This window comes from Melanerpes formicivorus, unplaced genomic scaffold, assembly GCF_026170545.1.
Source record: "Melanerpes formicivorus ecotype bairdi unplaced genomic scaffold, bMelFor1.0.p_v2 SCAF_5, whole genome shotgun sequence".
In the NCBI taxonomy this organism is placed as follows: Eukaryota; Metazoa; Chordata; class Aves; order Piciformes; family Picidae; genus Melanerpes; species Melanerpes formicivorus.
In genome coordinates this window covers 14515481-14543468 of record NW_027142357.1, presented here as the reverse complement: position 1 = coordinate 14543468, position 27988 = coordinate 14515481, and the positions used below count along the sequence as shown (strand labels likewise).

The following is a 27988-nucleotide window of genomic DNA, read 5'->3' as shown; positions in this document are numbered from 1 at the left end:
ACAAATAAACTGTCAAAAACTTCAAAAAAAATCTAAACAAAAATTTAAAATCTAAGTGGACTCAAAATGTAACTTCTGTAGATTAATTTGGGTTTGTCTTTTTAAAACTTGTAGGGTTCTGTGTATCTGTATAGTATTTGTGTCAGACATCTGCCTCTAGGGATGGTGACTCCACCACCTCCATGGGTAACCTATTTCAATGCCTGACCACTCTTTCTGTAAAGAAATTTTTCCTAATATTGAATATGAGCCTCCCCTGGCACAATTTGAGGCCATTTCCTCTCATCCTATTACCTGATACTAGAGAGAAGACACCAACCCCCACCTCACTACAGCCTCCTTTCACGTAGTTGTAGAGCGCAATGGGGTCTCCCCTCAGCCTCCTCTTCTCCAGAATGAACAATCCCAGTTCCCTCAGCCACTCCTCATCAGCTTTATTCTCTAGACCCTTCACCAGCTTTGTTGCCCTGCTCTTAACACGCTCCAGCAACTCAATGTTTTTCTTGTAGTGAGAGGCCCAAAACTGAACACAGTATTCAAGATGCAGCCTCACCAGTGCTGAGTAGAGGGATATGATTGCTTCCCTACTTCTGCGGGCCACACTGTTCCTGGTACAAGTCAGGATATGTTGGCCTTCTTGGCCACCTGAGCACACTGCTGGTTCATGTTCAGATGACTGTCAGCCAGCACCCCCAGGTCCATTTTTGTCAGGCAACTTTCCCGCCAGTCTGCCGCCAAGCCTGCAGCATTGCATAGGGTTGTTGTGACCCAAGTACAGGACCTGGCACTTTACAGCTGACCTTGGCCCATCAATTCAGCTGTCCAGATGTCTTTGCAGAGCCTTCCAACCCTCAAGTAGATTAACACTCCCACCCAATTCAGTGCCATCTGCAGACTTAATGAGGGTGCACTCAATTCTCTCATCCAGATCATTGATAAAGATAAAACTGAGCCCTAGGGAACAGCACTAGTGTCTGGCTGCCAACTGGATTGAACTCCATTCAAAACGACTCTTTGGGCTTGGCCATCTAGTCAGTTCTTAACCCAACAAATGGCCACCCACCCAAGCCATAAGCAGACAGTTTCTTCAGGAGAATGCTGTGGCAAAATCCACAGCCTTTCCTTCATCCTCTAAGTGGGTCACTTTGTTGTAGAAGGAGATCAGGTTCACTAAGCAGGACTGGCCCCTCATGAACCCCTGCCAGCTGGGCCTGATTATCTGGATACTCTGCACATGGCACTCAGGATGACTTGCTCCATGACCCTCGATGACCTTCCCTGACAGGTCTGTAGTTCCCCAGGTCCTCCTTCTGGCTCTTCTTGTAGATGGCCATCACATTTGCCAATCTCCAGGCAGCTGGGACTTCCCAATTTAGCCAGGGCTGCTGCTAAATGTTGGAAAATGGCTTGGTGAGCACTTCCACCAGCTCCCTTAGTACTCTTGGGTGTATGTCATCTGGCTCCATAGAATTATGTATGTGTAAGTGGTGTAGCAGGTCACTAAGCATCTCTTCTTGGACTATGGGGCCTTCATTCTGCTTCATCCCTATATTTCTGCTCAGGGGGCTGGGTATCTAGCAAAGAACCGGTCTTACTAATAAAGACTGAGGAAAAGAAGGTATTAAGTACCTCAGCCTTTTCCTCATCCTTGACCACTGTGTTCCCCCTTGGATCCTACAAAGAACAGAGATTCTCCTTAGTCCTCCATTTGTTGCTAATGTGTCTGTAGAAGCAGTTACTGTTTTCTGGAACAGATGAAGCCAAATTAATTTCCAGTTGGACTTCAGCCCTTCTAATTTTCTCCCTGCATAATCTCATGATGATTTTGTAGTCCTTGCAAGTGGCCTGCCCTTCCTTCCAATGACCACAGACTATCCTTTTCTCCCTAAGCAGCAACCAAACCTTTCTATTCAGCCAGGACGGACTTCTTCCCAGCTGACTTGTCTTTTGGCACATGGGGACAGCCCGTTCCTGTGTCTTTTAAGATTTTCCTTCTGAACAATGTCCAGCCCTCTTGGACTCTTTGGCCCCTCAGGACCCTTCCAAGGGACTCAGTCCACCAGTATGAAGTATTATGTTTTTTAAAAGTGCACATGTATTATAATGTTAAATGTTCTGCTTTCTTGTGCATTTCTCTTGAAAACATTTGGCTAATGCTCAAATGTATGAATCAACAGCAATCAGAAGATTCTTTTAACTTCCATTCTTTTAGACAGTCAACATTCTGTACATCTTTCATTTTCACAGGAACTTTGACACCTTAGGTGATATATCCTCCTTTTCAATACTGAGTATTTAACTTCAAGGTTATTTAAGAACTTCATACTGGATCGAGTTCTTAGCTTTGAAGAAGTAGGATTCAGGATAGTCATGTTTTCCTCTGGACATTGGCCATAAGTTATAGATGCCAGTAAATTAACACTAACCTCTTTTTATCTTATCATCTGAAACATCCACAGTTTCAGGTAAGTAGTTATTGCTGAGATTTTACTGTAAATCTTTTATTCTGTATATGGAACACTCTTAATTGGGAGGGAGAAGGGTTTTCTTAAGCTTGAAGGGGAACCCTCAGAGTATTGGCTAATTGGTACATTGCAGGAGCATAACCTTTCCAAATCCTTTTTTGATGAAGAAAAGCTTTGAGGTTGGTCTGCTTCTAGATTTAGTAATCTGAGGTTTATGGACTTAATGACTTGTTCATTTGAAAGAATTTTTCCAATACCAAGACAATGCAACAATTAATCATAGAATTGTAGAATCATAGAATGGTTTGGGTTGGAAGGGACATTAAAAACCATCAAGTTCCAACAACATCATGAAACCCCCACAACTCTAAACATCAGACTAGTTGACTGAATTCAGTGATTTAATTTCTTAGTGGAACTGAAATGAATGCACTGGCTGTGCTGCAAACATGGCCTAGTATTAGCTATCAGATATTCTGTTACTGAAGACATTTGTTTTGCTTTTCATTTTGCCCCTCACCTCCTTAATTTCTACTTAGAATATGCAGAAAGTTAGAGTAAATCCTTTTGTTTCATGGCTCAAGATGTTAATTTTTTCATTTGTATTTGTAGGCATAAAGATTCCTGAACTAATTATTTTAGCTATCTCCTTTATATGTTGTGTAATTGTCTTTTAAAACTGGGAGAATTCCATATGTGACCCTTGGATGCATTATTACAATACATATGACAAAAAAAATTTCTTAATTTTTTTCAGTGCCCACCAAATCTTCATAAACAAGATGGGTATGCTTGTGATTCTAATCAGGTATGAAATGTTTTTAAATCCCTGCACATCAGCAAATAATAATCAACCAAACACAAGTTTTGGTTTTTTAATCCTGTCTTCCTTATTTCAACATAAATTTTGTCTATGGACATTAGTGTTGCTTGTGCTTTATGCACTCTGTGAGTAGTAGAAATTCTATTTTGAGTAAAATCTGCTTGGTATCTTTACATTTTACGTGTAGATATTATATTCCATATTAATAAGTTCTTTTCAGCTATGTAGATGAGAAGTATGAAGCAGCTGCTGAAATGTCAGTATATATGGAACACCAGCTGACGCTGACAGTCAGGGCTACCCAAATTCATAAAACCCATTATACACTGATATATGTGTGAAGAATCCAGATGAGGTGTTGGTTTTGGGGAGGGGAAGGAAATAGTGTTCAGTTCTCTTTGCTAACGTGCTGTGTTTTGTTTAGGGTCGTTGCTATAATGGTGAATGCAAGACCAGAGACAATCAGTGCAAATATATCTGGGGATCTAGTAGGTTGACTTTAATTACCTTAAATGTGTTTTGTACATGGTTCATTCATGCCTTTGTTTTCTATTTTCAATAGTATTGTTTTTTTGTTCTTGCCACTGTAAGTTGAAGTTTTCTGCTCAGTAGATAGGACTGCAGTGAGAAACTATGGCTGGATTGCCAAGTGAAATTTCCTACACACTTGATTTTAAAATCATAGAATGGGTTGGGTTCAGAGGCATCTTTAAAGGTCATCCAGTTGAACTCACCTGCAATGAGCAGAGACCTCTTTAACTAGATCAGGTTGCTCACAGCCTGGTCCAGCCTGACCTTGAATGTTTGCAGGATGAGGTATTTACCATCTCTGAGCAATCTGTTCCAGTGTTTCACCACCTTCATTGTAAATTACTTGGTTTGCCTTCTATACAGGTGATTTTACTGAAAATACTCTGTCTTATTTAATGACAATGTTTTATTTTCCTTTGTATAATTGTTGTGCTTATTTTTTTTTTTCTTTTTAAATTGATGGCTTAGAAAAAATCAAATGGACTTGTTCCTAAATAATTATAGCTTTAAATTAATTCAGATTTCCACTCCTAAGAAGTAGTGGAAACTATGCTTTGGCTGTTGAACCTCGTTTTCTCTGTGAAATCCTAAAAAGCAAAATAAATACTGACTTGATGTCAGAACATAAGCTTATGGTACATGCTATGTATAAAATACAGATCCTGAATAACTGTAGTGCAAACAACTAGATTAAATCTATGTGCAGCTGTTACAAAATGAACATAATTAGACCACAGATAAATTTAAATGCAAAAGACAATACAGACACTGTGGAGATTGTGGGGTTTTGTTTGTTTGTTTTTTGAAGTTCAGAACAGATTTTGAACATTAAGTATTATTTCAGAAAAGCCATTTGTATGCAGATAGTGCAGTTCTGTCTGGTAAGTTCCCACTGTAGTCACTGGAAAGTACCATTTCTGAACATACACATATGGTTAGATTTCTGGTTTGTATTAAAAAATTACAGTGAACTGTTATAATAAATTAAGCAGGTTTTTAAAGCTCTCATGCTGCCAATGGAATATGCATTCCTTTTTTCCTTTCTTCATAAACAGAGTCTTCAGGATCTGACAAATTTTGTTATGAAAAACTTAATACAGAAGGCACTAAAAAGGGAAACTGTGGAAAAGATGGAGAACGATGGATTCAGTGTAGCAAACAGTAAGTAAATCTTGGTAGGGACTTTTTGTGTTTTAAATAGTTTAATACTTTTTCGCGTTCAGCAGTTTGTTTTGCATTCGTTTGAGTCTTCTTCCCCTCACAAGGTTTACATCTTGAAAAAGTTCTGTAGCTCATTCTGACAAATCCACAAGTAACATTGCAATACATTTGCATAGAATTCCAGATTTTCAGCACTATGTACTGTGACTTTCAGAATGAGATGTTTCGTTTCCAGAGGAGATGGGGGAAAAGGCAGCAAAAACTCACAAGTTCATAGCATACAAATACCTCAGGCTTGATAGGTATACATTATGCTGCAAACACAGTGTTTTTCTTGCTCTGGGATTGATACCAGACTCTGCTTTTTCAGGTTCATTCCAATCTTTATTTTTACCAGAGAGGACCATTAGACATTTGTATACTATAAAGAAAAGGACTGATTCTTTCATATGTGATACTACTAGATGAATATTGATTTAATGATCCTTAGTGGATAGACTTAAATTCCTCCTCATTTACTAATTTTTAAGTATGCACGTAAAAATTCCAGCCTCATAATGGTGCATTCTTTCTTTTGACTGCTTGATGTTTGACAAGTGCCTTTTGGGGTTTTTTCATGGCATGAATCACTTTTCAGATACGATCATAATCCAAGACCTTGTTTAATTGATTTTTGTTATGTTTCTTGAGAATAGTGTTGTTTGTAAAAAAGCTTTTCTTGGTCAGTAAAGAGATGCAGAAAAATGGTCTTGCTGAAGGACCATTTGAATTTTTTTCAATTTTAACAGCTGAAGTTTCCAATTGCTTCTATGACTTTGGCAATTAAAGGAAGAAAGTTGTGAGCTGATACTGTTCTACTGAAGACTGCACATCTAAACTAAACTACAGTAAACCAAAGCAAAGCAATGCAGATTCTTTGACAAAGTTCAGGCACACACGCTGCATGCTAACACTTGTTATTACCATTCTGTTGTCCTGCAAGGGAAGTATTAAATACAATTATAAATTCAGATTTCACATTAACGTGTATCATCCAAAGCTGTTAGACAGACTGAAATGTAATTTAGCCTCATATGCTGAAGCTTTGTACAACTTGGTTTCTCTTAATTGTATTGTATTGTTTTTAGAGCACAGATAATTATTTTGTTGCAAACATTCACTGGTACATTAGAATGATCTGTTGCTTTTTTCTGCCTCTTGTAATTTATATCAAATAATATTTTATTTCTAGGCTTGTACTCTGAGAGTCTATCATGCGGCTTATGGTAATATATTACTTTATGTGATCAGCAGCATCATCACCAGTCTTTCTGTTTTGTACATTTATTTCATATTAGTCCAGTAACTTTTTGATTTATGTTTTCATTTTACAGTGATGTTTTCTGTGGCTTTTTGCTCTGTACTAATCTTACTAGAGTTCCACGAGTTGGTCAAGTTCAAGGAGAAATTATCCCAAATTCTTTTTATCATCAAGGACGGATAGTGGACTGCAGGTAAAAGATAATGAAGTGTTCCAACATGATTTTGTTTTATCAAATCAAATTGAATCAAGACACATGCAAAATTACATGATTTTTAGATAATTAATATCTCACAGCAAAATCATTAGTCTGAGTGGTATTTCTTTTGATTAAAAAATTTTTAAAGGCTGATATTCCACTTCTAAAGAGAGTGAAATATGGGTTTTCCTCCTGCTTACTCTATCTGGTCACTGCAATACCAGAGCTTCAGAATTTAATGCTCAGCATTATAATTTTTTTTAGGAAGGTTTGTAACTGCTGAAGACCCATATATTAAACTTAATGGTTTTGAGTATTATATTCTCAGAGAAATAGCTGTAGGGAAGTGAAGGCTGAGAGGGGGGAAACTGAAGAGTTGTAGCAGCATAACGTATTAAGCTGTGATTAAATTTAAGGGCAGGTAAATGGGGTTTAGTCTACTGTGTGCAATAATGTGTATTTTAAAGAAAGCGGCAACATTGCTGTCATGCTAAGAGTACTCTCTTGTATAGTTAGGTCCTGAGTGAAAAATTATTCTTAACTCTTCTATTATTCCACAAGTACTCTTATTTAAATGTCATTACATGTGATGCTATTTCAAAAAATGTTTTTCTAGCAATAGTTTTCACAGTATTTTGGGCAGGGGGGTGTGTGTATGTAGAAAAAGCATGGCCTATGACAGACTGTTAAAAAACATCCCAAAGATGTCCTTTTGGAGTATTTATGCCATTATCTAGACTTTTTTGTAGACTGACAGTTAGAACACCTTGTCAATGCTGTGGATAGACAGAATTTTGTTCAATCTGTCTGTATGCTTGAATGAGAAATGTAGGAGACTTTTAGTATCTACAGTAACATTTAATATTTTCAAAAGTCATTTTACTAATAGTATCTTAAAACTTATTTCTCCTAGTGGTGCTCATGTTCTTTTAGATGATGATACAGATTTAGGTTATGTGGAGGATGGAGCTCCATGTGGACCTCAAATGATGTGTCTGGACAAAAAGTGCCTGCCAATTCAGTCCTTGAACATAAGCAGCTGTCCCATTGGTTCTAATGGAAAAGTCTGTTCAGGTCATGGGGTAAGTCTAGGAGTTAGAAGCTAAGTTTCTCCAGCTATCTCTGCTCTATCTGATCTTAATTTACCCTGTGGAGTTCTCTGCCTAAAAGTGTTCCTAAGACCTGTTGATTTGAAAACACAAAGGTTAGATTAAGGGAAACTGCCATTCTGTGAAGTACAGATAAAATTTAAGATAGCAAACTTGTTAAATCAGTTCTGCGATTATATCCAAAGTGGTGTTTCCAGTACTAGGAAGAAAGAGCTTTGACCATCAGTGACTGTAATGTACTAGCCATAGTTCAAGCTACTCGCCATCTTCAGTTAAACTTCCTTGCATACTGGTACTTCTATAAAGTTGATCCTGTGTTCATGGAGTTATACCTTATGACTTCCATAATTGAAATTCCAAACCTTTGGAGCTCATCAGAGATTATACATTCTTCTTGAACAGATGCAAAGTGTCTCGTTTTACATTCAGCCACTCTACCCATAGGTCTATTTGTCTGAGACAATACATCTGCCAATTTCAGTGGGTTCTAAGTCCTGTTTTAAAGGTCATTCAACCAATTGTAGACTTAGAACTATTTCCTCTCTTTCTAGAAGATGAGCAGGCAATCATTACTGCTGCTTAGAGAAAAATTATGACAAAATCAATTGAAATCTTTCTATGTAGTCTACATGGGAGCAAGATGTAAATGAGAGGTTGTAAAGCATGACCACGTCTGGAACATTTTATATGCAAATGCTTGTATTCTTTCCAGACATCCAAGCTCAAAGTCCTGCTTAGTAAAGGTAGCTGCTTAGTGAAGATTTAATTAGTTTAGGTATGTTTTTTCAGATGAGAGTTTCTGTTATTTGTTTACATCCCATGCAGGTGTGTAGTGCAAGTGATGATGGAACCACTGCTGCTTTTTAAAGCATCTGATTGTATTGAGGGGGTTTAAGCAAACTTTCAGGTTATTGATGTGTTATTCTAAACATTCAGTGCTATCATACAATCATAGAATGCATCAGTTTGGAAGGGACCCTGAGAGGTCATCTTGTCCAACCCCTGTGCAGTGAGCAGGAACATCGTTAAGAAGATTGGGTTGCTCAGGGCCCCATCAAGTTTGACCTTGAATGTCTCCAGTGGTCATTATAAATCTTATCCATTTATCTAGTATACTGTGAATCAAATACCAAATTTCATGTTAAATAGACTTAATAAAATGTAGTTAAAAAACAACTGCTGCCTTCTATTGTCTTTTCCAGGTTTGTAGTAATGAAGCCACTTGCATTTGTAATTTCTCCTGGGCTGGGACAGACTGCAGTATTGATGATCCTATCAGGGATACTGGTACCAAGAAGGACGAGGGACCCAAGGGTTTGTGTGATTTCAGTTTTTATGTTCTTTCAAGTATTTATGATGTTTTTCTGTTGATACATGGTAGTAGAATTAGCATATAGAAAAAGAATAATAACGTGCAGTCCTGCTTAGACCCAGGCAGTAAAATTCTGCTTCACATGGATGAAGTATGTCTTTCTGTTTTGAGAATTGATGAAACTTTTATTTTTCTAACTTAAAGTCAGGAAATATTTCAATAGGTAATGGAATGTACTTTCTCTTTTTTCCTTCATTCCTTATTGTCTATTTTTATGATCGTTTTCTTTGTGACTGGAATCTTACTAAGTGTAGCTCTTATTATTTATATGATAACTGAATGTTGAGAGATTTTCAGTTCCCTTAGTTCTCAGCTAATTCAGAGAGCTGTGGCATGAAAAAGGGAGGAGTGGAATGTCTCTGGTGAAAAAAGCTTTAATCTTTGAAATCATATTTCAATAGGAGGGAAAAATAAATCAAGATTTTAGGGACTTAACATTATTCTGATGACTGTTGCTTACTGTCATGTATTTAGTAGGTATTTCAACTGCATATGAAATATAAATAAAGAGGAGCTATTGAGGAAATAATCACATCAAAAAAGAGGAAGGGAAGCACTTGAGATTCTCTCTGACTTCTCTGCCAAAGAATGTCTTTGGATTGTGCTGTCTAATTTTTTTTATGTCTTTTCTGTCATCAGGACATTGGACAACATCTGATTGTATTTACCCAGTGTTACACATTTTACAGATAAACAATTGAGAAAGCCAAACAAAATGATTCTATGTCCTAGTTCCAGGTTCTTCTGTCCCTGTTACAATGCTAATGGAAAGAAGATAGAGTTGCTTAAGAAAAACAAGTCCTTAGAGCTCAGACCCTAATTGATTAATCTTTAAAATATCCGAGGTTTTGAGGGAGTTCAGGACTTTGCTATGTCCCTCAAGAATGGCCTTATTCTTTTGCCCCTTAGTAGAATGGTTCCAGTAGACCTTTACCAAGACATGTTGAAGATACTATCTTAAAACAGGTTACTACTGTGAAGGAGGCTTTCTAGAACAATCCAGATTTGTACTAGGGAATCTCCTAACCCTTCCCTAATGTAGAGCTGCCTGGTTTGTACCCTGTCTTACAAAGCTACTTGTCATTGTTTCCCATGAAAACCTGTCTAACTGGCATACTGCTTACAGAGTCATAAATAGGGGAGAACAGCATGATGGGTGGAGTTAGTTTCTTCTCTTTGTTTTTGGATGAGGAGAGCAGTATTTATAGTTGTATTGCTGAGCATATATTAATTTTATATTACTTCTTTTTAAAATCCTGTTCATAAAGAAATAATTCCCTCTGTAAAAAGATCTCTAAGTAAGGCAAAGCAGCAAGCTATGCTTATCATGGTTAGATTTTTGTTATTAAAACAATCAATTCAAAGTTATTAAAAGTAATCAATTTAGAATATAAATGTCTTTATGAAAATTAATACATCAGTGCTAAAATATTCTGGGCAAAAGTCTTAAATAGTATCTGCCAGTAAACTTAACACAGGCATAAAGTGCCTGTGATGGAGTCCTCTGCTAAAAGGCATAGTATATTTTTGCACAAGGTGGCTCAATAAACTCAGAAGATGAAAACACTTACACTGTTATAGCCATTTTTATATGTCAAAGCACCTAGAAATGACTTTAGAAGCATGAACATTTACTACTACTATAATCTCTTTTGGTATGCTAAAAGAGGAATCCTTTTGTGAGAAGGTATCACAGTAGTAGTTTTGTCTATTCTTAAGATCCAACATACTGAAGAAGCTTCTGTTAATTTTTACTCCCCTTATTACTATTACTTATTACTTGCAATGTCTTATGCCAATTTACAAGTCTGACATAGAAACTAGAATACTTATTTTATCTTAGCTCTAAATTCCAGTTTTGTTTGAGCTTTTCTGTATTTCAGAAACAACACTCATGATGTGAAAATTAATTTAATAGATATAAAATTTGCTACCCCACAAAGTCAAGCATTTTTTGTTACTACAATTAAAGCATGTATAGCTACATAGTATCACTGTTTGTTTATATACTGTTGTGGTAACTGACAATTAACTGCTATTCTGTCCTCACTTTTCAGACCTTTCCATCACCCATCAATTGCTTTTGACTCCATACTGTAGTTCAGGATTTCAGGGTCCTTAGTTATGTTGGTATTGATATATAAGTCTTGAATTGCTCTAAACTGAGCAACCTACTGTATCCTTTACTAGCAGACTTACCCAGCACTCTAGCAGTCTTGCTGTTAGTTTTTTGGCTATTGCAGAAACTTTTGAATTACTTTAGTGTGTTGGCTAGTAGTTTTGAAATCAGTAGAACTCAAATGCACACAAGAGCCTTCTCTTGCAAATTCATTTGCAGAATTTGGCCTTTGTTTGACTAGTAGAATAGTGTCTTTTTAACATTAAACATGTCTCAAGTGTGCGTGTGTGTGTTTGTGTATATTTACAGAACAGGGGAACCTTTCAGCTGCTTGTTTGTGGTCTGTTACGACCCAGTGAATCTATCAGGCTTTTAATCTCAAACATAGGAAATAGAGATTTTTTGTTTTTCTTTAAAATGTTACCTTAAAAATATTTTAAAACAAGGCTTCAGTGTCTTAAGAGAGACTATCTGAACATCCTAGCATTTCCAGGGTGTTGCTTGAACCAACCTGAATTTCTGTGGTAGGTTTTTCCTTTCTGAAGGTGTTGTTTGTCCTTAAGTTATGCAGATGTCCTATGAATAGATGCAGTATTAAAGGAGAATGTAACTAAATAGCCAAGGAATGAATTAGGTATTTACGACTTTTTTTCCCCTGCAATGGAACTGTTTCCAAACTGTTTCCAACAGTAATTGTTTAGTTATGTTACGGATACAGTAAGTTCCTGATAATCAAAAGGAAGTTTTCTTACTGGTAATTTGCTTACATTTGGGCTGTTTTAAGTAGGTAGTTGGTTGAGGATGGTTCCCTTGTTAAGTAAGTAACAGAATCACAAGCTAAAAGGAATAGCCTTACCTTGATAGGAAAAAATCCCATTGAAATATTTGTAAGCATTCAAAGAAAGCTAAACATAACTCATCTCAGAATTTTTAAAGCTACAGTATTTGGTAAATAGAAGTTTGTTAGGAAGTTTGAATTGTTTATCTGATGATGAATTATAAAGTATTCCTTTCAGGAATTATTTCATGTTTTCATGTCAGACATATATGTGATAATTTCCTTAAAAAATCTTCCCTTTTCCCTCCACACAGTGAGCATGGCCACTAACAGGCTAATAGGTGCAGTGGCAGGGACCATTCTGGCCTTGGGGGTGATTTTTGGAGGCACAGGGTGGGGAATAGAGTAAGCATTTTTCTTAGTTTGAGTTTGATGTTTGGTGCCTAGTGTGTGAGGTAACCGTATGCACCCGAGCCCTCTGTGTATCTCCCGTTAGCTTTGTCATGTGGTGACTGTATTTGTCATGTGATTTGACTGTGTCAGTGTCGTGTGATTTGCTCATGCAGTGTTGAACCTTCTCCTGTCTGGGAAAATGTGGGGCATAAAAACAACTACTTTGTGAATTTTTACATTGTCACAGTAAAATTTAATGTCTAAATGTTTCCATTACACCAAATTCTAAAAATAGCGAGGAAAAAAATCGAAGTTTGTGATTGTTTTGCAAAATAGACTGAGTAGTGTTGATCATTCCATAATGTAGAAATTGTTTGTTACAGTCTATGGGGCTTTCAGTGTAATAATAAGTCACAAGATCTAGCCAGGAAGATGAAAGCTGATGATAGAACAGGCAGCTGGCCTTACAGCAAAGCTTCTGGGTGTTCCATCACTAGGATTCTTTTACCTCAAGGCAGTAGAATGGTGAGGTATAGAATTAGTATATAAAGAGTATGAGCAATTTTTGTTGTCTTTTCCCAGTTTTGGGAAACTAATCTTAAGTGTTAGCTAACTCTCTCCCTTTTAACAATGGTTATGATTTATATAGAGGTGTGTATGTGTATAGATATACATATACACCCCTATAAAAATGCCCCTATAAGAACTCATTCAGTGTCCACTGTGCAAACTATGGAGTAAGTTGCTGTTATTCTGACATTCGTGTACAGTTATAATTAAGGCCACACTGGCAGTCTTTTGGTAGGCAGCTTTTTATGTGCCTGAGTTTGTAGCCCTGGATAGCCCCTGGATAGCTTTTGATGAACGGGACTGTTACAGGAAATTCAGATTCCAGAGAGTATAGAGAGACCTTTGCACTCACAGAGGACAACTCACAGGAAAATGAATAGGAGGAAGAAGGTAATAGATCATCTGCTTGAGAAAGATTAGTGTTTTACTGATGGTTTTTACTGATGCTGCTAAAACCAGAAGATTGTGAAGACTGTAGAGGTTTGGGACCCAGATAGAGAATTTACCTACAGGATGAAGGCCATTTGCCTTTTGCTTACATTCTGCCTTGTACCCCTCTGGTTTTATCTTCCCTTACCTGTTGTCCCAGTCCACTCAGCTCTGACCCATGTCCCTGACCATTTGTGCTTGCTCCTGTTTCCTTCTGCTCTAAATTCAGCTTTTCTTCATCCTCCATCTCATCACTCACTACCTGCCTCATTTTTCTTTTTTTTTTTTGTTGTTGTTTCTATCTATTCTTCTTTCCTGGATCCCATCAGCCATTTCTCTGTACTCTGGTTCCTTCAGATACAAGAGTAAATTTGAGGCAAACCATTACTTTTTTTTATTGCTTGGCTTAAAGAAAGCACATGGAGGAACACAAAGACCCCTCTCTGTTCCTAATGGCCTTGAGGCCCTGGTGACTATTACCATCAGTGGCTGCAGGGAAGGTTGTGTTTAATGCATCCTGATGCCAGGTCCTGCCCTTCCTTCTTCCTCACCATTTCACTTGCAAATTGCAAACTTCCTTTCAAAGTGCTGAAATAATTTTGGTTTCTTAATGCTTTATGAATTTATTTTAGTGATCATGGGGGACATAATGGAGGAATAGTTTTTTCCCAGATTCTATCCTAAAATGTGTATATAGCTTTGGTAACTTAAACCACAGAATTTGGCTGGCACAGTGACAGGCAAGAATAGAAAACATCAAACCACCAGAATGTGGTGTTAGTTGCAGGACAATCTGCAGTAAGCCTGCCTCTTTGGCAATAGCAAAGTTCCAAAGCAATGTATATTAATTCAAGGAGAAGGTACTAAAAGATTACTGGAGATGATCCAAGAGCCCTGCCAACACAAACAGAGCCTTGCAGGAAAGGGTGGTGTGCCAGGTGGTTACGGTGCAGCTAGTTGCAAAAGTTTCCTGCTGATAAATCTCTGTCTGCAGGTTACAGATGTAGTATGGCAGGAAGAATATTTATAGCAGAAATGTTTCACCTTGTGATAGTCTGGATGGAAAATTATTCCAAAGGACAGTGGTTGTTAAAACCTTTCTCTTACTAATCGTTTGCATGTATTTATGTCAAGCATCTGAGTCCAGTGATTAAGAGAAGCTTATTTATCTGAAACATACTGATTTATACTTTTCTTCATAAATGTCACTAATTAAAATTACTTGATGCAAAGTGGGCTTTATAGTGGTTGTAAAATCCTGATTTACTACTAATAAAATGTCTGCTTAATAAAACTTAAAGCATATATCTTTAAGGTAAGGTATTACATGTAAAAGTTGTCCCACTGTAAGTACTTTTATAAGTAGTTGCACTGTATTTGCATGTGCACAGTCTGTTATGGTCTTAAAACAGGTTACTAATAATCCTTTAAATCTCTGTATTCAAACTGGAATTCATTAATTGGAGGACTCCATTCCAGTAAACAAGTGGTTGCTCCTTAGTAATCATAACTATTCCACCATCTTTGTTCTTTTATCAAAGTCAGAAATTAGATTATAATCAGTGAAATTTTACTTTTAATGTAGCCTTTTTGGTTTCTTGATCAGGGAAAACAGCTGTTCCTTTGCACTCATAGGAAGTGGCAGTCCCAGCAGACTGTGAAGCAGGTTTAAAATAATTCCAGAGAAATGGACATGCTTTATCCACAGCTCTTTATAATTTACTCTGCTCTACAGTCTCTCTGGCAGACAGCCTAATTCTCACAGGCATTTGATCTTTAGGACTTTTTTTCTTTAGTCACTGATACTTTATAAAATTGGGTCAGATTCCAGAAGTATTTTTATCAGCACTTGTACATTATGTAACACATTTTTAGTAATTTTTCTATTAGAGGAACCTAATTGTTTTGTACATTATTCTCTTCTGTTTAAATTTTGATTGAATTCTTCCACATATCTAGTAAATAAAATCAAAACTGATTTTCTGGATTGAAAGAACAAACTGCTGTTTGTTGAATGAATATGTACTATGAAATAGTCTTTTTTCCACCCCTCAAACATTGAACAACCAGGGAACACAGTAAGAGGGATGTAAAAAAGCTGTTGTTTAGTATTTCCTCATCATCTAAGTTATGACTGTGTTTACTCTCCCTCTTTTCTGGGAAGTTAGCATTCTGTGGCTGAAAAGAAAACTTTAGGATTTTTCAAGGCTTCTAAAATTTAATAAATTACTTGCTGTGTTTTCAGTCTTCTGTTATGTAGAATCATATGATAAAATCCAGAATAAGTCATAGATCTGAGTCAGATGGAGTAGCTCTTTAGGCTGCTGTTTAAAGCAAGCCTTAATTTGGAATATAATGCCTGTGGAGTGGCATTCATTTATCCTACATTGTGCTCACACCTGTTGATTTGAACCAGGTGTTTCTTTAAAGGTAAGTCCAAAGAAGATCTGCTCTTTCAAATAGTGAAACATTACCATTTAATTGTTGCTGTCAAATCTGTGCACTGCTCATACCTGTGAAGCTCACTGTATTTCTTTTCAGTCCAAGCCATTTATTCATATTCCTGAATTGCAGGAAGCCATTTTTAAAACTTCATTTTCTTTTAGCTAATCTGATCTCCAGAAGCACTCAAACATGTAAGGGATACAACAAAGTTAGGCCTGTGCAGTAAAGTTTAAAACATAGGGTGTATACTGATTGTAGTGCTTGGGACTGGGCAAAAGGTTTTGTGATACGGACCTAACAGCTTAAAACTTTCAGTTGTTGCAGCTGCCCTTGCTCTTTCCTTTGCTGATCTGTGCTTATTCTTTCTTCCTTGTGTTTGCTGTCTGATAGTTTTCAAACTCAGTTTCAAGTTTCAGAACATTTAAAACAGACAAATTTTAATTGCTATGTAGAAGTGTTGGTTTGGGGAGACTGGGATAGGAGGTAAGAACTGTTTTTGAAGGCTATTCCTGAATATCTGAATGTTTAAACAAGAAGTATTTGATACGCTGCAAAAGAACTGTTGGGTTGGTTCCATTTTGCCTTGAGCTCAGATGCAATTAGCTTTACATCAAAGACCACTCAATAGAAAACTTTTATCCAGAGCAATTAAAATGTTACTCAAGCCTGTCAGTTTTCCTCTATCCTGTGTAGACAGAGCACTTAAGGGTCAGTTATGAATATCTGATTTAGGTGTTCTCTTGCCCTCTTCAGAAAATTGCACAAACTTATTTTGTGCCACTTTATGTTGCCCTTTTTTCCTGCTCCACCCTTCCTCACTTTGTTGTTAAGTAGCTTCTTGAAGAGGGAGAGAAGATGCTTTGATGTTTTGAAAGTTTAATGGGAACACAGCTTTTATTTCAAGTTTTGTTCCTTATTATATAATATCTTCGGCTTTTGTCAGACGATTGTTTGTAAATTTAGCATTGACGTAGCTGTAGAGAGTCTGGGTTTGATTAGCAAGTGGTGCTAGATGCGTGCAGCACAAATGAAAACACCTACCTTCTTTCAGGAGCTCCAGGAAAAAAAAGAGAATTTTTTTTTCCCCCCTTACTCATTTGCTGTGGTCATAAAACATATAGCATTCATAGTTTTTCCTCTGAGTTAATGAATTAGTCACAAATATCTTAGTGTCCTCAGCAGACTGTTCATTCAGTAGATAATGGAGTAAGTCGCAGTGGAATTTACTGTCTAATACTAGATTTTTATCTATGGTAGAGGTCAACATAGCACAATGCAGAGACCTACAGCTTTGTTCATTTTTAGTCTTAAAGGAAAAGTTAGTTGGGCTTGCTGAAATTGTCTAGAGACATCACTTTTTTGTGCTGTCTATATTCCTTTCATTCTTTGACTACCCTTCAGTTGCTTCCCTTAATGTGAATAAAATGGTTGGTTCTTATATATGTCTTACCATGATCCTTTATCACAGGTCCTAGTGCCACCAATCTTATAATAGGCTCCATCGCTGGTGCCATCCTGGTAGCAGCTATTGTCCTTGGGGGGACAGGATGGGGCTTTAAGTAAGCAATGCCGCATGTCTTCTCTTCAGTGGCTATGGCATTTCTCTTTCTTGCTTACATCACTAAATTTTGAGTTCCTGCTACAAGATTTCTAAGATAACTCCCCTCCATACCTGCTCAAATCATAACAAACTGCTTTGAAGAGAATGAATTATGCAGATACTGAACAGGAGGAAGAAAAGGATTTGAAGGAAAGCAGATGTCATCAGGGTGCAAAGCTGAACAGTAAAAGAAGGAATTTGACTTCTATGAGTTAACGCTAACTGGGAGCAAAGGTTTTTTTTTCACCTCCAGTTAGTAGCATTATTCTCAGAAGCTGATGTACTGTGATTAAACACCTCAAAAGATATGTCTTGAGAATTATTTTGAATGAAGTAGTTTTTTCAAATAGATACAACTTCTTTATAACTGAAGACTTCACTTGTAAATGGTAAGTGGTAACTGCAGCCAGAGTAGCTTTCAGTAACAAATATGTTGACACAGTTGACTCAGGAGGTACCAGAGCTAACTTTCGTGTGTGGTTACTGATATTTTTTTTACACAGTTCACTTTCCATGTCTGAGTTGAGAAGAAAAAAAACAACTCATAATTAAGGCAGCTATCAAAGTAGAATATAGTTACCAGATCACATTTATCTTGAAAAGATCACTTTCAAAGGTCACCTGGAAAAGCTTGTTTGCTTCTAGGTTTTTACATTTTCATATTGCAAGGTATCTTTAATTACACATGCATATAGAGGCAAAATATTTCTAAAGCCACTTCAGCCCTGTTGAAAACAAAAAGCAGACTTTGCCCTCTCTTCTGCTGTGTTGCCTGCCACTATCAGAATTTTCAGAAAGCCCCAGAACCTGCCACATTCATAATTCTCTAAATGTTTGTTATGAAGGGGAGTAACACTCCCTGCGCTTCCCCTTGACACTGCAAGTGCCACAGAGCTGTGTGCATCAGCTGCTGGAGTCGGTGCTCCTCCTTAGTAAGAAAATATTAAATACAAATTGCAGAAGAACATCTTTCTTTAAGCATGAATACATGATTTTCATAAGCCTTTTTAATTCCTGCCCATAGATTTAACTTAGGCTATTGTATTTTTTTTTTTTCTTATAGCTTCTTCTCAGTTAAATAAATCCATTTCTCATACAATTAATACTCACCAGGTATATTCAGTTAATACAGGAAGCTCTAAACAATGTAATTTTAATACAGAACTCTATCTTTTACATTGTGACTCATATGGCTGAGGTTTATATTTTCCATATTTTAAACTGTAAAATATTTTTGCATTTATGCATTTTTGTTTGTTAAGTTGTTACACCAAATCTGTGTTCAAAAGCAGAAATTGAAATGAGGTGTGTGTTTTAGAATATGCAGTGACAGACATGGATTTGCATTTGCTGTTCACACAAGAAGAAATTTGGATTCTTCGCATTTTGTGGACTGAAAGATTTCTTCTGTCTAAAAGCCTACTCTGGGAACAATGCTTATTTAAAAGAGACTCTCTGTAATATTGGAATATATTCTACAGCATTAACATGCACATTTACATTTTTTCTACTGTATCCTTACCAGATGCAGAATTATTGGAGAGAGGTTACTTTTAACCAAAATGAAGCATATAAACATCACATTTAAATTCCAGTTAGTTGCAGAACTGAGGAGCTTTTTACCCCCTGCATGTCACTGCAATTTCTTTTGTAAACAAATACAGCAAAATTTTCTCCAACATTTCAGTTGTATTTTTTTGATTTACTAAGAACATCAATGCACTCACATAAAAACAATATTATTATCAACACTGATATTGTGAGTTCCTATGGGAATTAATCATGCTAGATTTTGTTGGGAAAAATAAATGTCAGATTATACTTCTGGACTCATTTTCTGTGGTCAGAGACACATGTCTGTTGTTACAAATGCACACATTTTCTTGGCACACAGTACTCATCCCTAAATACTGGCTGTATTGCAGAAGGTAATTTGTTGAAAACACGGTAAAAGTCACTAACATATAAAAAATTTAGGCAGATTCTTTCTCTGAAGCTTTTTAAAGCTGTCTTGTTTTGCAACAACCTTTGCTCTTTTGCATCAGTGCTGCAGCACCTGCTGTGAGCACAGTTGGGCAGTCAACTGGGGATGCTTAAGCTCAAGAACATGAATTAACAGAGTTCTTTAGAAGACTCCCTCCCTATCTGAAACAATACATTACTGAATTGATTATTTCTTCTCTGTGACCCATCTATCTCAACCTACCCTCACAAGCATTCAGCTTTGCATCCTGGTGTCATTCGTTCGTTCATGTGTGCTTGTTATCACTATAGAGGATCTGTCTTGGAAAGGACTCTTGAAGCTCCTCTCAAAAGAGCAAGATACAAATGCTTATTCTGTAGCAGAACCTCAAATATTCTGGCCTGGCCTAGCTCACAGCTTGAAGTGCATGTTTCTTTGAGGTGGGGTCAGAGGGGAACTCAAAAGGCTTTTCAGCTTGTGTACAGAAGAGGGCTAGCACATGTAGACCCTCTGATACTTTGCTTCAGATATATCCAGAGGGACAGGTGAAGATAATGAAGAGGATTTTAATTTTCCCTTTTTAAGCCAGTGATATGTTTAGTCTCTGCAAATATGGGAGAAGGTAGCTAATGCTTTACAAACTGGGAGATGTGATTTCTGTTTCACAGGTTATCAGATGTTTGTATGAACATACAGTACTGTGGTGTCAAGTCCATGTCAAACGTAAGCTGCAACTAAGCAAACTTTGTTCATGAACTGAGGTGTGGGGGGTGAGGGCTGGAGGGGAAGTATAAAAGAAGGCTTGGTGCAATTGGGAGAAAAGTTAAGAAGTGAAAAAAAACCCAACAACTTCCAGTTTCTGGAGTGCATCCTAGAACAACTTTTGTAATCAAGTTAATCTGTAGATAGAATAGGAGAGAAAATGTTACTGACAATCTTAGAGGGATATACAGCCAAGTTGCATATTTCACAGGCGTTAGAGGTTAAAGGCTATGGGTGGAAACCTTCTTTAGACGTAGCTTTTACTTCAGTTGAGCCTTGCATAGTACTTTGAAAGATGTTTAGACTGTAGTAAGGGAGTTTTGCATATTTCTGCCTGAGCTCTGCTGGGTAATGTGCAGAGAGGTGTGGCATCCCTGCAACAGGAAGGTCATATGGATGTAGCAGTTACATGTGATATTTCTGTATCCAGCATTTAATAGGTGACTGATGCATAGAGGACATTTTTAACATTACAGTAGTTCTGTGCATTGGCTGCAGTCACAGTCTCAGGGGCCCACACTGTTTTTTCCTAGCATATATTCACTTTTGCAAAGCTAGTGCAGTAATATAAGCAAATTAAACACTTCCATTGCTTAATGTAACACTAATAAAGCAAGTTTTGGTAATAAAGCAGCATTGTAAGAGGCAGTGATAGTAACATTGCTGTGGAAATGCACATGAAAAGCTGCTTCTCATTATATCAGAATTCAGAAGCGGCTGACAGAAAAGGATTGATTGTAGGCACAACTCTATTTCCAACAATTGTTTCTTAGCTGAAGTGCTGCCGGCTTTTCTATCACTTTAATGGCAGATTAATGGATCGACCACAGACTTACCTAGATGTAACAGACACCAAGTTTTCAACTGGTCTCTGCAGATGCATTTAGACCCCCCAAAAGTTTCTGCAAGGTAAGGCAATGGAATGCTTGCTAATGGCAGCTTTGTGAGGAAGCAGGTTTTGGTCCCTTAGCAGCATTTCCATAAAACACATACCGCAGACCTAAATACAATCATTATTACACAAGCATCAGCATTAAAAACAAATGTGAGAGATTTTCTTACTTTTTTCCAAACTACAGGAATAAATGGCAGGTCAGTGTCTTATTTTGAGATGCTAATTTTAGTGCTCATTTTGTTAATTTGAATAGGTTTTGTAACAAAAGCAGCATTTGAACCTTACTTTTGGATGTTAGCTGTTTGAAGTGGTTAAAATACTGAGTTTGAATAAATGTTTTAATACTTCAGTAAAGCTTCATTTGTGTGATCACAAGACAAAGGCACAGATTTGCAAGTAATGTACTGGTTTACTACCTTCCTAGTTAGTTGCAAAAAAAACTGGAGAGGATTGCCTAAAGTATTTCTTACATACCTCCAGCCTTTTTTGAAACCAGATTTTCTTCTGGGAAATACTTTTGTAAAGGTGACTGTGTTAGAGGGGCAGGGACATGCTGTAGCGTGGTGTGGGGCTTTTTGTTAGAGACACTCCTCTGGTAAAGGTTGACATTCATTATTTATAACAGGCATTGAAAAATTGAATGCAAAATATACAAGTTTATGTTCTAAGATCTTCTATACAAAACAACAAAGAACTAGGAAATTGCATCATTCTGCTATGTGTCCTTCCATAGAGGACTCCTCTGCCTGCTGCCCGACAGGAACCTTTTTCTGCTGTAATACACAGCTGTAAAGAGGTGCAAATACCCAGGATTTTTTTTTCCCCTTCATTTTGGTATTAAACTGATTCAGGACAAAACTATTAAAGCAGTTCAGGGAATCAGAAATCTGATTCCTACAGGGTAACACCTGACAGCACACTTCTGTGAAGTGCAACATTGGCAGCAGAGAGATGTGGCAAGCTTGTATTAGTGCTTTGCAGATGTGTACTGTGTTCCCTACTGACACTACACTTGATGTGCCACATTTCAGAGACTTTCATGCTCTTAAGTCAAAGGTTCTTTTAGTTCTTCACCTGTGTCTTTCTCATACCACAATGTGAGCAGAACATCATAAGTGAAGAAAGGCAATGATTTGGTTAGTATCTTATTCCTTGGAGTATGTGTTTCTGTTGGATAAAACCAGGAAATGAGTAAATACATGGTTTGGACACATCACAGAATGCATAGCAAGGGCAGAGCATACTCTGCCTGTTGCCATGGCATGGGTGGTGGCTGAGCAACCAAATGGTCCTTATTGGAATGCTACACAGGTAGAGAACAGGTTAGAAAAGATTTGATAGGATACAAATCAAAACTGTTTTGTTAGAAAAATTGTACTGGGAAGCTGACATAGCATCTGTCCTCTGTACCTTGTTTTGGGACTTACAAAGTCCATTTCTTTAATTAAAATAAGCTCAGGTAACAGAATGTAATTTTAATGACTTGTCTTCTTAAATTGCAAAACTGGAATATGGTACTTGCCTTAGAGTAGAAGGACAAGGTTTTTTTTACATGCATTAATGATTTAAGGGGACTAACTAGTTGCTTATTGGTAGTATTTGAATTCATGTATACTAGACAGTACTTGGTGAGGTCGGTTGGGGAAGAGGGGGAAGAGAAGCAGACAAGTCCTTTCCCCCTGGCAGGACAAGCAGACTTAAAGCAGGTTTGAACTTGCATTTGACCAAATCATATTCTATTCATACTTCCTATCATGCAGCTCTCCAAGTTGGCCTGAAAAAAATTTATTTTGCTCATCTCAAATTTATCTGTTGTACAAAGGAGGATGGATTAAGGTACTGAAGTAATACTAGCCTAATTCAAAAGAAGCATTAGCACAGTACTCCTCGAGGGGAAATTATAGAAAGGTGAACACAGTGGTCTTTCAGAAACCAGGAATTCTTAAACATTCACCTTGCAAAAAATGGAGGCACTGGTACCTGAGATAAAAAACCCAAACAAACCCACAAAAGTCCAAACCCACCACACACCAAAAACCCAACAACAAAAGCCAAACCCAAAAAGAAACAACAAAAAAACCAAACGCCAAAGTAAAGGATGCCCATGAATTACCAGTCTCTGGAGGTCTTCTCAAAAAGAACTGCTTTTGCACATACATTAGTTTCTTAAAGCACCAGGCAAAGCTTGTGTATAGTATGCTTGTAAACACCTTAGCAGTGGTAGTAGTTAGCAGGGCTGCAGAAAACAGAAGCTCCTGGGGCTGGTATGTAGCTGTAGGGAATTTATGAATTCCTGTTCTGTATTTTTGCATGTCTTTTTGGTGGCGGTAGTGGTGCATATGTCCAATGTTAAAACTAAATGCATGAGCCCCTTGCTTGATGCCCCACATAAAGCCAGATACTGGGGAGGTTGCACCCAACTTTTGTTGTCGCTTCCTAATGTCTTGCTGTTTGACATAGGATATCAGTATCGCAGGAGACTGGATATCACTGACCAGCTTGCTACCCACTGTTAACATTAAATTGTAGTCATTGTTTACAAACCTGTCCAGTCTCCTTCGAATACAATGTCTTTGCTATGGTCAATAATGTGGTAAGAGCTCACAGAGGCACTCACTTCTTCATCATGCTATAATACGTAATCTAAATTCTGGTATTCTGGCATAGCCAGGGATAGGTACTTGCTCCAGGTGCTCAAGTCTCTATGTCCTTATCTATTTCCAGTACTGGCACTTCTGACTCATGCCCTTTAGGCCTGTGCATGCTTTCTTGGCCTAGTAGGGACATGTTACTGTGGGCTGAAAGTTTCTACAAATTTAGAGCACCACTTGAAGTACTACAAAAATAACTGAATTCTTTATGCCAGCATGATCATTTAAACTCCAGAAGGAAAGCAGTACTTGACGCTGTGCTACAGAAAGCGTGGAACCAAATTCCTTAAATTGTTACCCCTTGGAAAAGTTACTCATTTAAACTGTCTCAGTGTGAGCCTTTTACTTTACTATGACCTCAGCAATGGCTTTGTTCCTGTTATATCTAACTAATGTCTTGCATTTTTCTCTTTTCATTTCCTTTTGATGCAACCTGGAAGAAATGTCAAAAAAAGAAGGTTTGATCCAAGTCAGCAAGGCCCTATCTGAAGGAGGGCCATTCAAAAAGCTGCTTCTTGCACTATTGGATTTTGGATATAACATCTTTGCTGTAGCTGCACAGGAACTAAATCAGCAAGGAAGAACATGAGAAACAGTAACTATAAATACAGTGCTGGGATGTTAGGATTTGAGGTGGTAGAAGACTGTCCTTTTTGGAGATAAGTTCAAAATACTTCCTCTATTCACTTTCTCTTGTTAACAGTAACTGACAAATGTTACAAGCAAACTCTTTCAGTATCAGGTGGGTTTTTTTTCTTTCCTCAAAGGAGGAGACACAGTCCAAGTGCAATAAGAGAACTGATCCAAAATAATGAAATAGCAGGTATTTTTCCCCCCACAGCCTGCCAGCACTCTTAACTTCACTTGAGTTCGCATGACTTCCTTTTTCTTATCAAACTCCAGTGGCATGAGGAGCTAATTTTGAAAGGGTAACCTGCATGGCTCACATACAAACAACCAAACTAGCAAGCTGACTCCAACCAGAGTCTGCAGCCCAATAAATGCAAACCCCAGGGAAGCCGATGCCAGGCTCTGATAGCTTTGCCAGCCACACAGTACCATCTGTTGCTGGACTTGAGAGTTCCCTGCTCTGTGAGCTCGCTGTCCACTTTGTTTTGGTCTCCTGGGCCAGGAGTCTGCTGGGTATGGAAGTATCAAGTGATGGATACAATTCTTCCAAGAAGGAAAATGTGTAAATATGGAAATAAGATTTTGACGTATCATTTTCACAGATTATATATAAATATATGTATGGGAGAAAAGGATTTCCCTATAAAAAGGTTCTATTCTTTATGTAAATCTATTTTTGATGTTGGGGTTTGGTTTGAAGTTTTTTGCTCCCCTTTTTTTCTGTAGCATGTTGTACAGCGGATGTTCTGGGCTTGCTGAAAGAAGGCAGATAATAGCATGCAGATACAGGGAGTTCTGACACCAAATAGATGTGATCTAAAGTTTGTATGCTTGAAACCAAAAACAAATTAAAATGTATAAATGCATATCTATGTACTGACTGTAAGTCTGGATTACTTTTTTTTGGCTGTTATACAGATTTGCCACAATACAATGTAAGATAAGTGACACTCTCAAACTAATCACAAAAGTGCCAAGCTATCTTTTTTTATTTTTTTTTCTAAACTATAGCCACTTTTTTTTCCTCTCTACATCCTGTGAAATAAAAACTTAAATAAGCCTTAAAATACTCACACTATGTTAAAACCTTGGAATGAGTTACTTTTCTCTTGCCTTCTGCCCACCTATCCAAATGAGCTTGCAAATGTGACTGACATTTCTAACTCACTCCCTGTATCTTCTGGATGCATATCACTTTTCCAGGTGTAATACAAAATTGATACTTTGACTCTTGGCTACTGAGAGCTAGTTACCATCACAAAGTGTACAAAACCCCATGTCATTTTAGGGGCTTGTGTGCTGTGATTGCTTTGAGATACACTTTGTGTACATACACAGGTTTTTGCAGTGCTGGGCCGCAGAACTATGGCCCCAATCGATAGGCTTGCCTGGGTGTATTTGGCTTGAGACGTGTATGAAAAGTTTTGCCCTCCCTTAAAGTATAGAGCTGTACAGTCTGGCCTATCCTTTTCATCTCGATTTAAAAATTGGATAATCCAGTTTGTCTAAGTGAAGTGACCTGAAAAGTTCATTGCTGCATCTGATAATCAGAACTTAAAACTTCTGCCATTTTGGATTTAATTTACAAGGTGGATATTAGTGACAATGGAAGTTAATTGCTTACTTCAGCTTTTTCAGTGGAAATCCATTATGTGAGTTAGCTTTAAGAGCCAAGACATTAAGAAAATGCTGCAGATTTCCTGTGACTTACAAAGTTCCATTTAGATTAAATTTCTTACTATGATAATGTTCAATCTGACAGTCTCACAGGTGAACTACACTATATTCTTTTAGTTGACAGTTATTATTTGATGTTTTTAAACAGCTTTAACATAATCACATTAACACTTACTATGGTATGAGTTAACGGTGCTGCATACAGGTAGTCAACACTGGTACATATTGTAACTCTTACTCTGAAAAATTCCTGCCTGGCTTCAAGCAGAACGAAGTTAGTGATGACGCTTTCATGGCAAACCAAAAATACTTGCAACTGTATTATTGTCCTCTAAAAGTACTTTGCCTGGGAGCATAATCCCTGTATTTGTTAGGGTTCTGCTTCCAAAGCAAGTGTAACCCACAACTAAAACGCTAGACGTTACCAAAAAATAAGTAAAATCAACTGGATATATATAAACTACCTGTGTAATAAACCTTTGAGAGGCATTTCACAAACAGCATTGTTAGTGTGTGATGTGATGTTTTAAAATCAGACCACAGTGGTCCCCAACTACTATGTACATATGTCCAATGCTGGAGTAACTTTTTTATTTACACCAGCAGTTTCATAGGCATTATGATTTCTTGACTGAATTTTTGCTCCACTCATCAGCCACTGTGTGTATGTGGAAGCACACAATTTGATTTCTGCCCTGTGTGTACAGAACACAAGTGACAGCACAGCTTAGTGCAGGTGCAGGCTGAAGTGCTTTCTGTGGTGGTGGACAATTAAAAACCTGTCAGTTTTCTATATCTTTGCTGTGCTTTGGGAAGTACATCTGTATTTACTGTTAATTTTTGCATCACAAAACATCAGCAGCGGAAGACCTGGTCAGCACTGCCTCCACTTCACCCACTATGCATTTGCTCCATTATTTATCTAGTCACCTGGACAAGAAACTATGGTAACACTATAGCTCATTCCAGTTCACTGCATGATCTCACTGATTTGATCTGAAGTCTGCTAGGCAAATTAACAACTGTAATAGGTGCATGTTAAAAGAAACAGATTACTTAAGGCTGGAGTTCAACCAATTTTTCTTTACTATGCAAAGATGGGTATTGCACAAACAATTTTAAGACAAATGTCTGAGGAAATGCCATAGAATACTTGAAGTTGCTTTTTAAACCTAAATCAGTCATGTTTTATATTCATTATTGCTTCCACTGTTACACTTCCTTTAAAAATGATTTGTAATTATTTTTTTAAGTGCACAACCTGATGTTATATATCAATTTTTGTTTGAATACTCATTCATATCTTGTTGGCTGCTAATGAATGGAAATTCAGTAGTCCTTGTTCTGCATCTTAGCAAGATGAGTATTAAAAATGTCATGAACATGGAATGGATTGTTTGATTTCAAATCATTTTTTTCCTTATTTATTCTCTCCATTTTATTTATGTGTTCAAGATATCATGAGCTTTATAGTAGTGGAAACTGACTGGAGTTTTGTTTTATTGAAGATCTCTAAAACTGCATCCCATCTCAGAGTGAGGCTCTGGCTGGGAGAGGAGGTTGCACAGAGGATTTCTGAGATGTGTGGGAACAGCACCTCAGCACCCAGAGCTGAGCAGATGGACAGAAGGAGGGTTGTTGGGCCTCCTTCAGTCCAGTCTACTGGCTTCAGAGTGGCATGAGACCTGTATGCATGCCTTTGTTGAGTGAAGAAGCCTTTTGCAGTTCAAAAACCTGAATGTCATGTAGTTATGTAATTACTTTAAAATATTCTGAAAGCCCTGTAATAACCAAGTAAGATGGTCACCATTTTCAGTGGGTTACTGAATGAAACGCTCTTTCCCTTTCTGGTTTTCACCCAACTAGTGAAGCCAGCCTGGGAAAACTAACTGTATGCATGGCACACTTACCAGGTCATTGATGACATTTTTTATTTTTCTTTCTCTGGCTCCAGACAGAGAAACAAAAACTATTTCTGTCTTAATACCTCCCAAAGTCAAAAAGGAAAGCATATTTCTCATTTAGAACTATGGAATGAGGGAGCATTGTCTTTAATGGATCCACTATCATCCACTCCTCTTTCCTGTCATTTGAATATGGAAGGATTTATCTGTAA

General features: G+C 37.4%; 1 protein-coding gene across 9 annotated transcripts in view; it reads left to right on the top strand.

Moving 5' to 3' along the window:
• Window positions 1-27261, top strand: part of ADAM23 (ADAM metallopeptidase domain 23) — a 74913-nt gene extending 47652 nt beyond the window's left edge. For 2 of the 9 annotated variants that reach the window (XM_068138345.1, XM_068138344.1), the window contains exons 19-28: window positions 3223-3273; window positions 3713-3776; window positions 4875-4980; window positions 6354-6473; window positions 7393-7561; window positions 8791-8902; window positions 17163-17253; window positions 19926-19980; window positions 20831-20928; window positions 24006-24148. In XM_068138345.1, coding sequence (XP_067994446.1) covers window positions 3223-3273; window positions 3713-3776; window positions 4875-4980; window positions 6354-6473; window positions 7393-7561; window positions 8791-8902; window positions 17163-17253; window positions 19926-19980; window positions 20831-20928; window positions 24006-24054 — 915 coding nt within the window. In that variant the 3' untranslated portion in view covers window positions 24055-24148. Of the gene's footprint in view, window positions 1-3222; window positions 3274-3712; window positions 3777-4874; window positions 4981-6353; window positions 6474-7392; window positions 7562-8790; window positions 8903-12171; window positions 12263-17162; window positions 17258-19925; window positions 19981-20830; window positions 20929-24005 lie in introns of those variants that run through there. The other 7 variants (XM_068138346.1, XM_068138349.1, XM_068138348.1 and 4 more) reach the window with 7 other exon arrangements.
• Window positions 27262-27988: the final 727 nt, after the last annotated feature.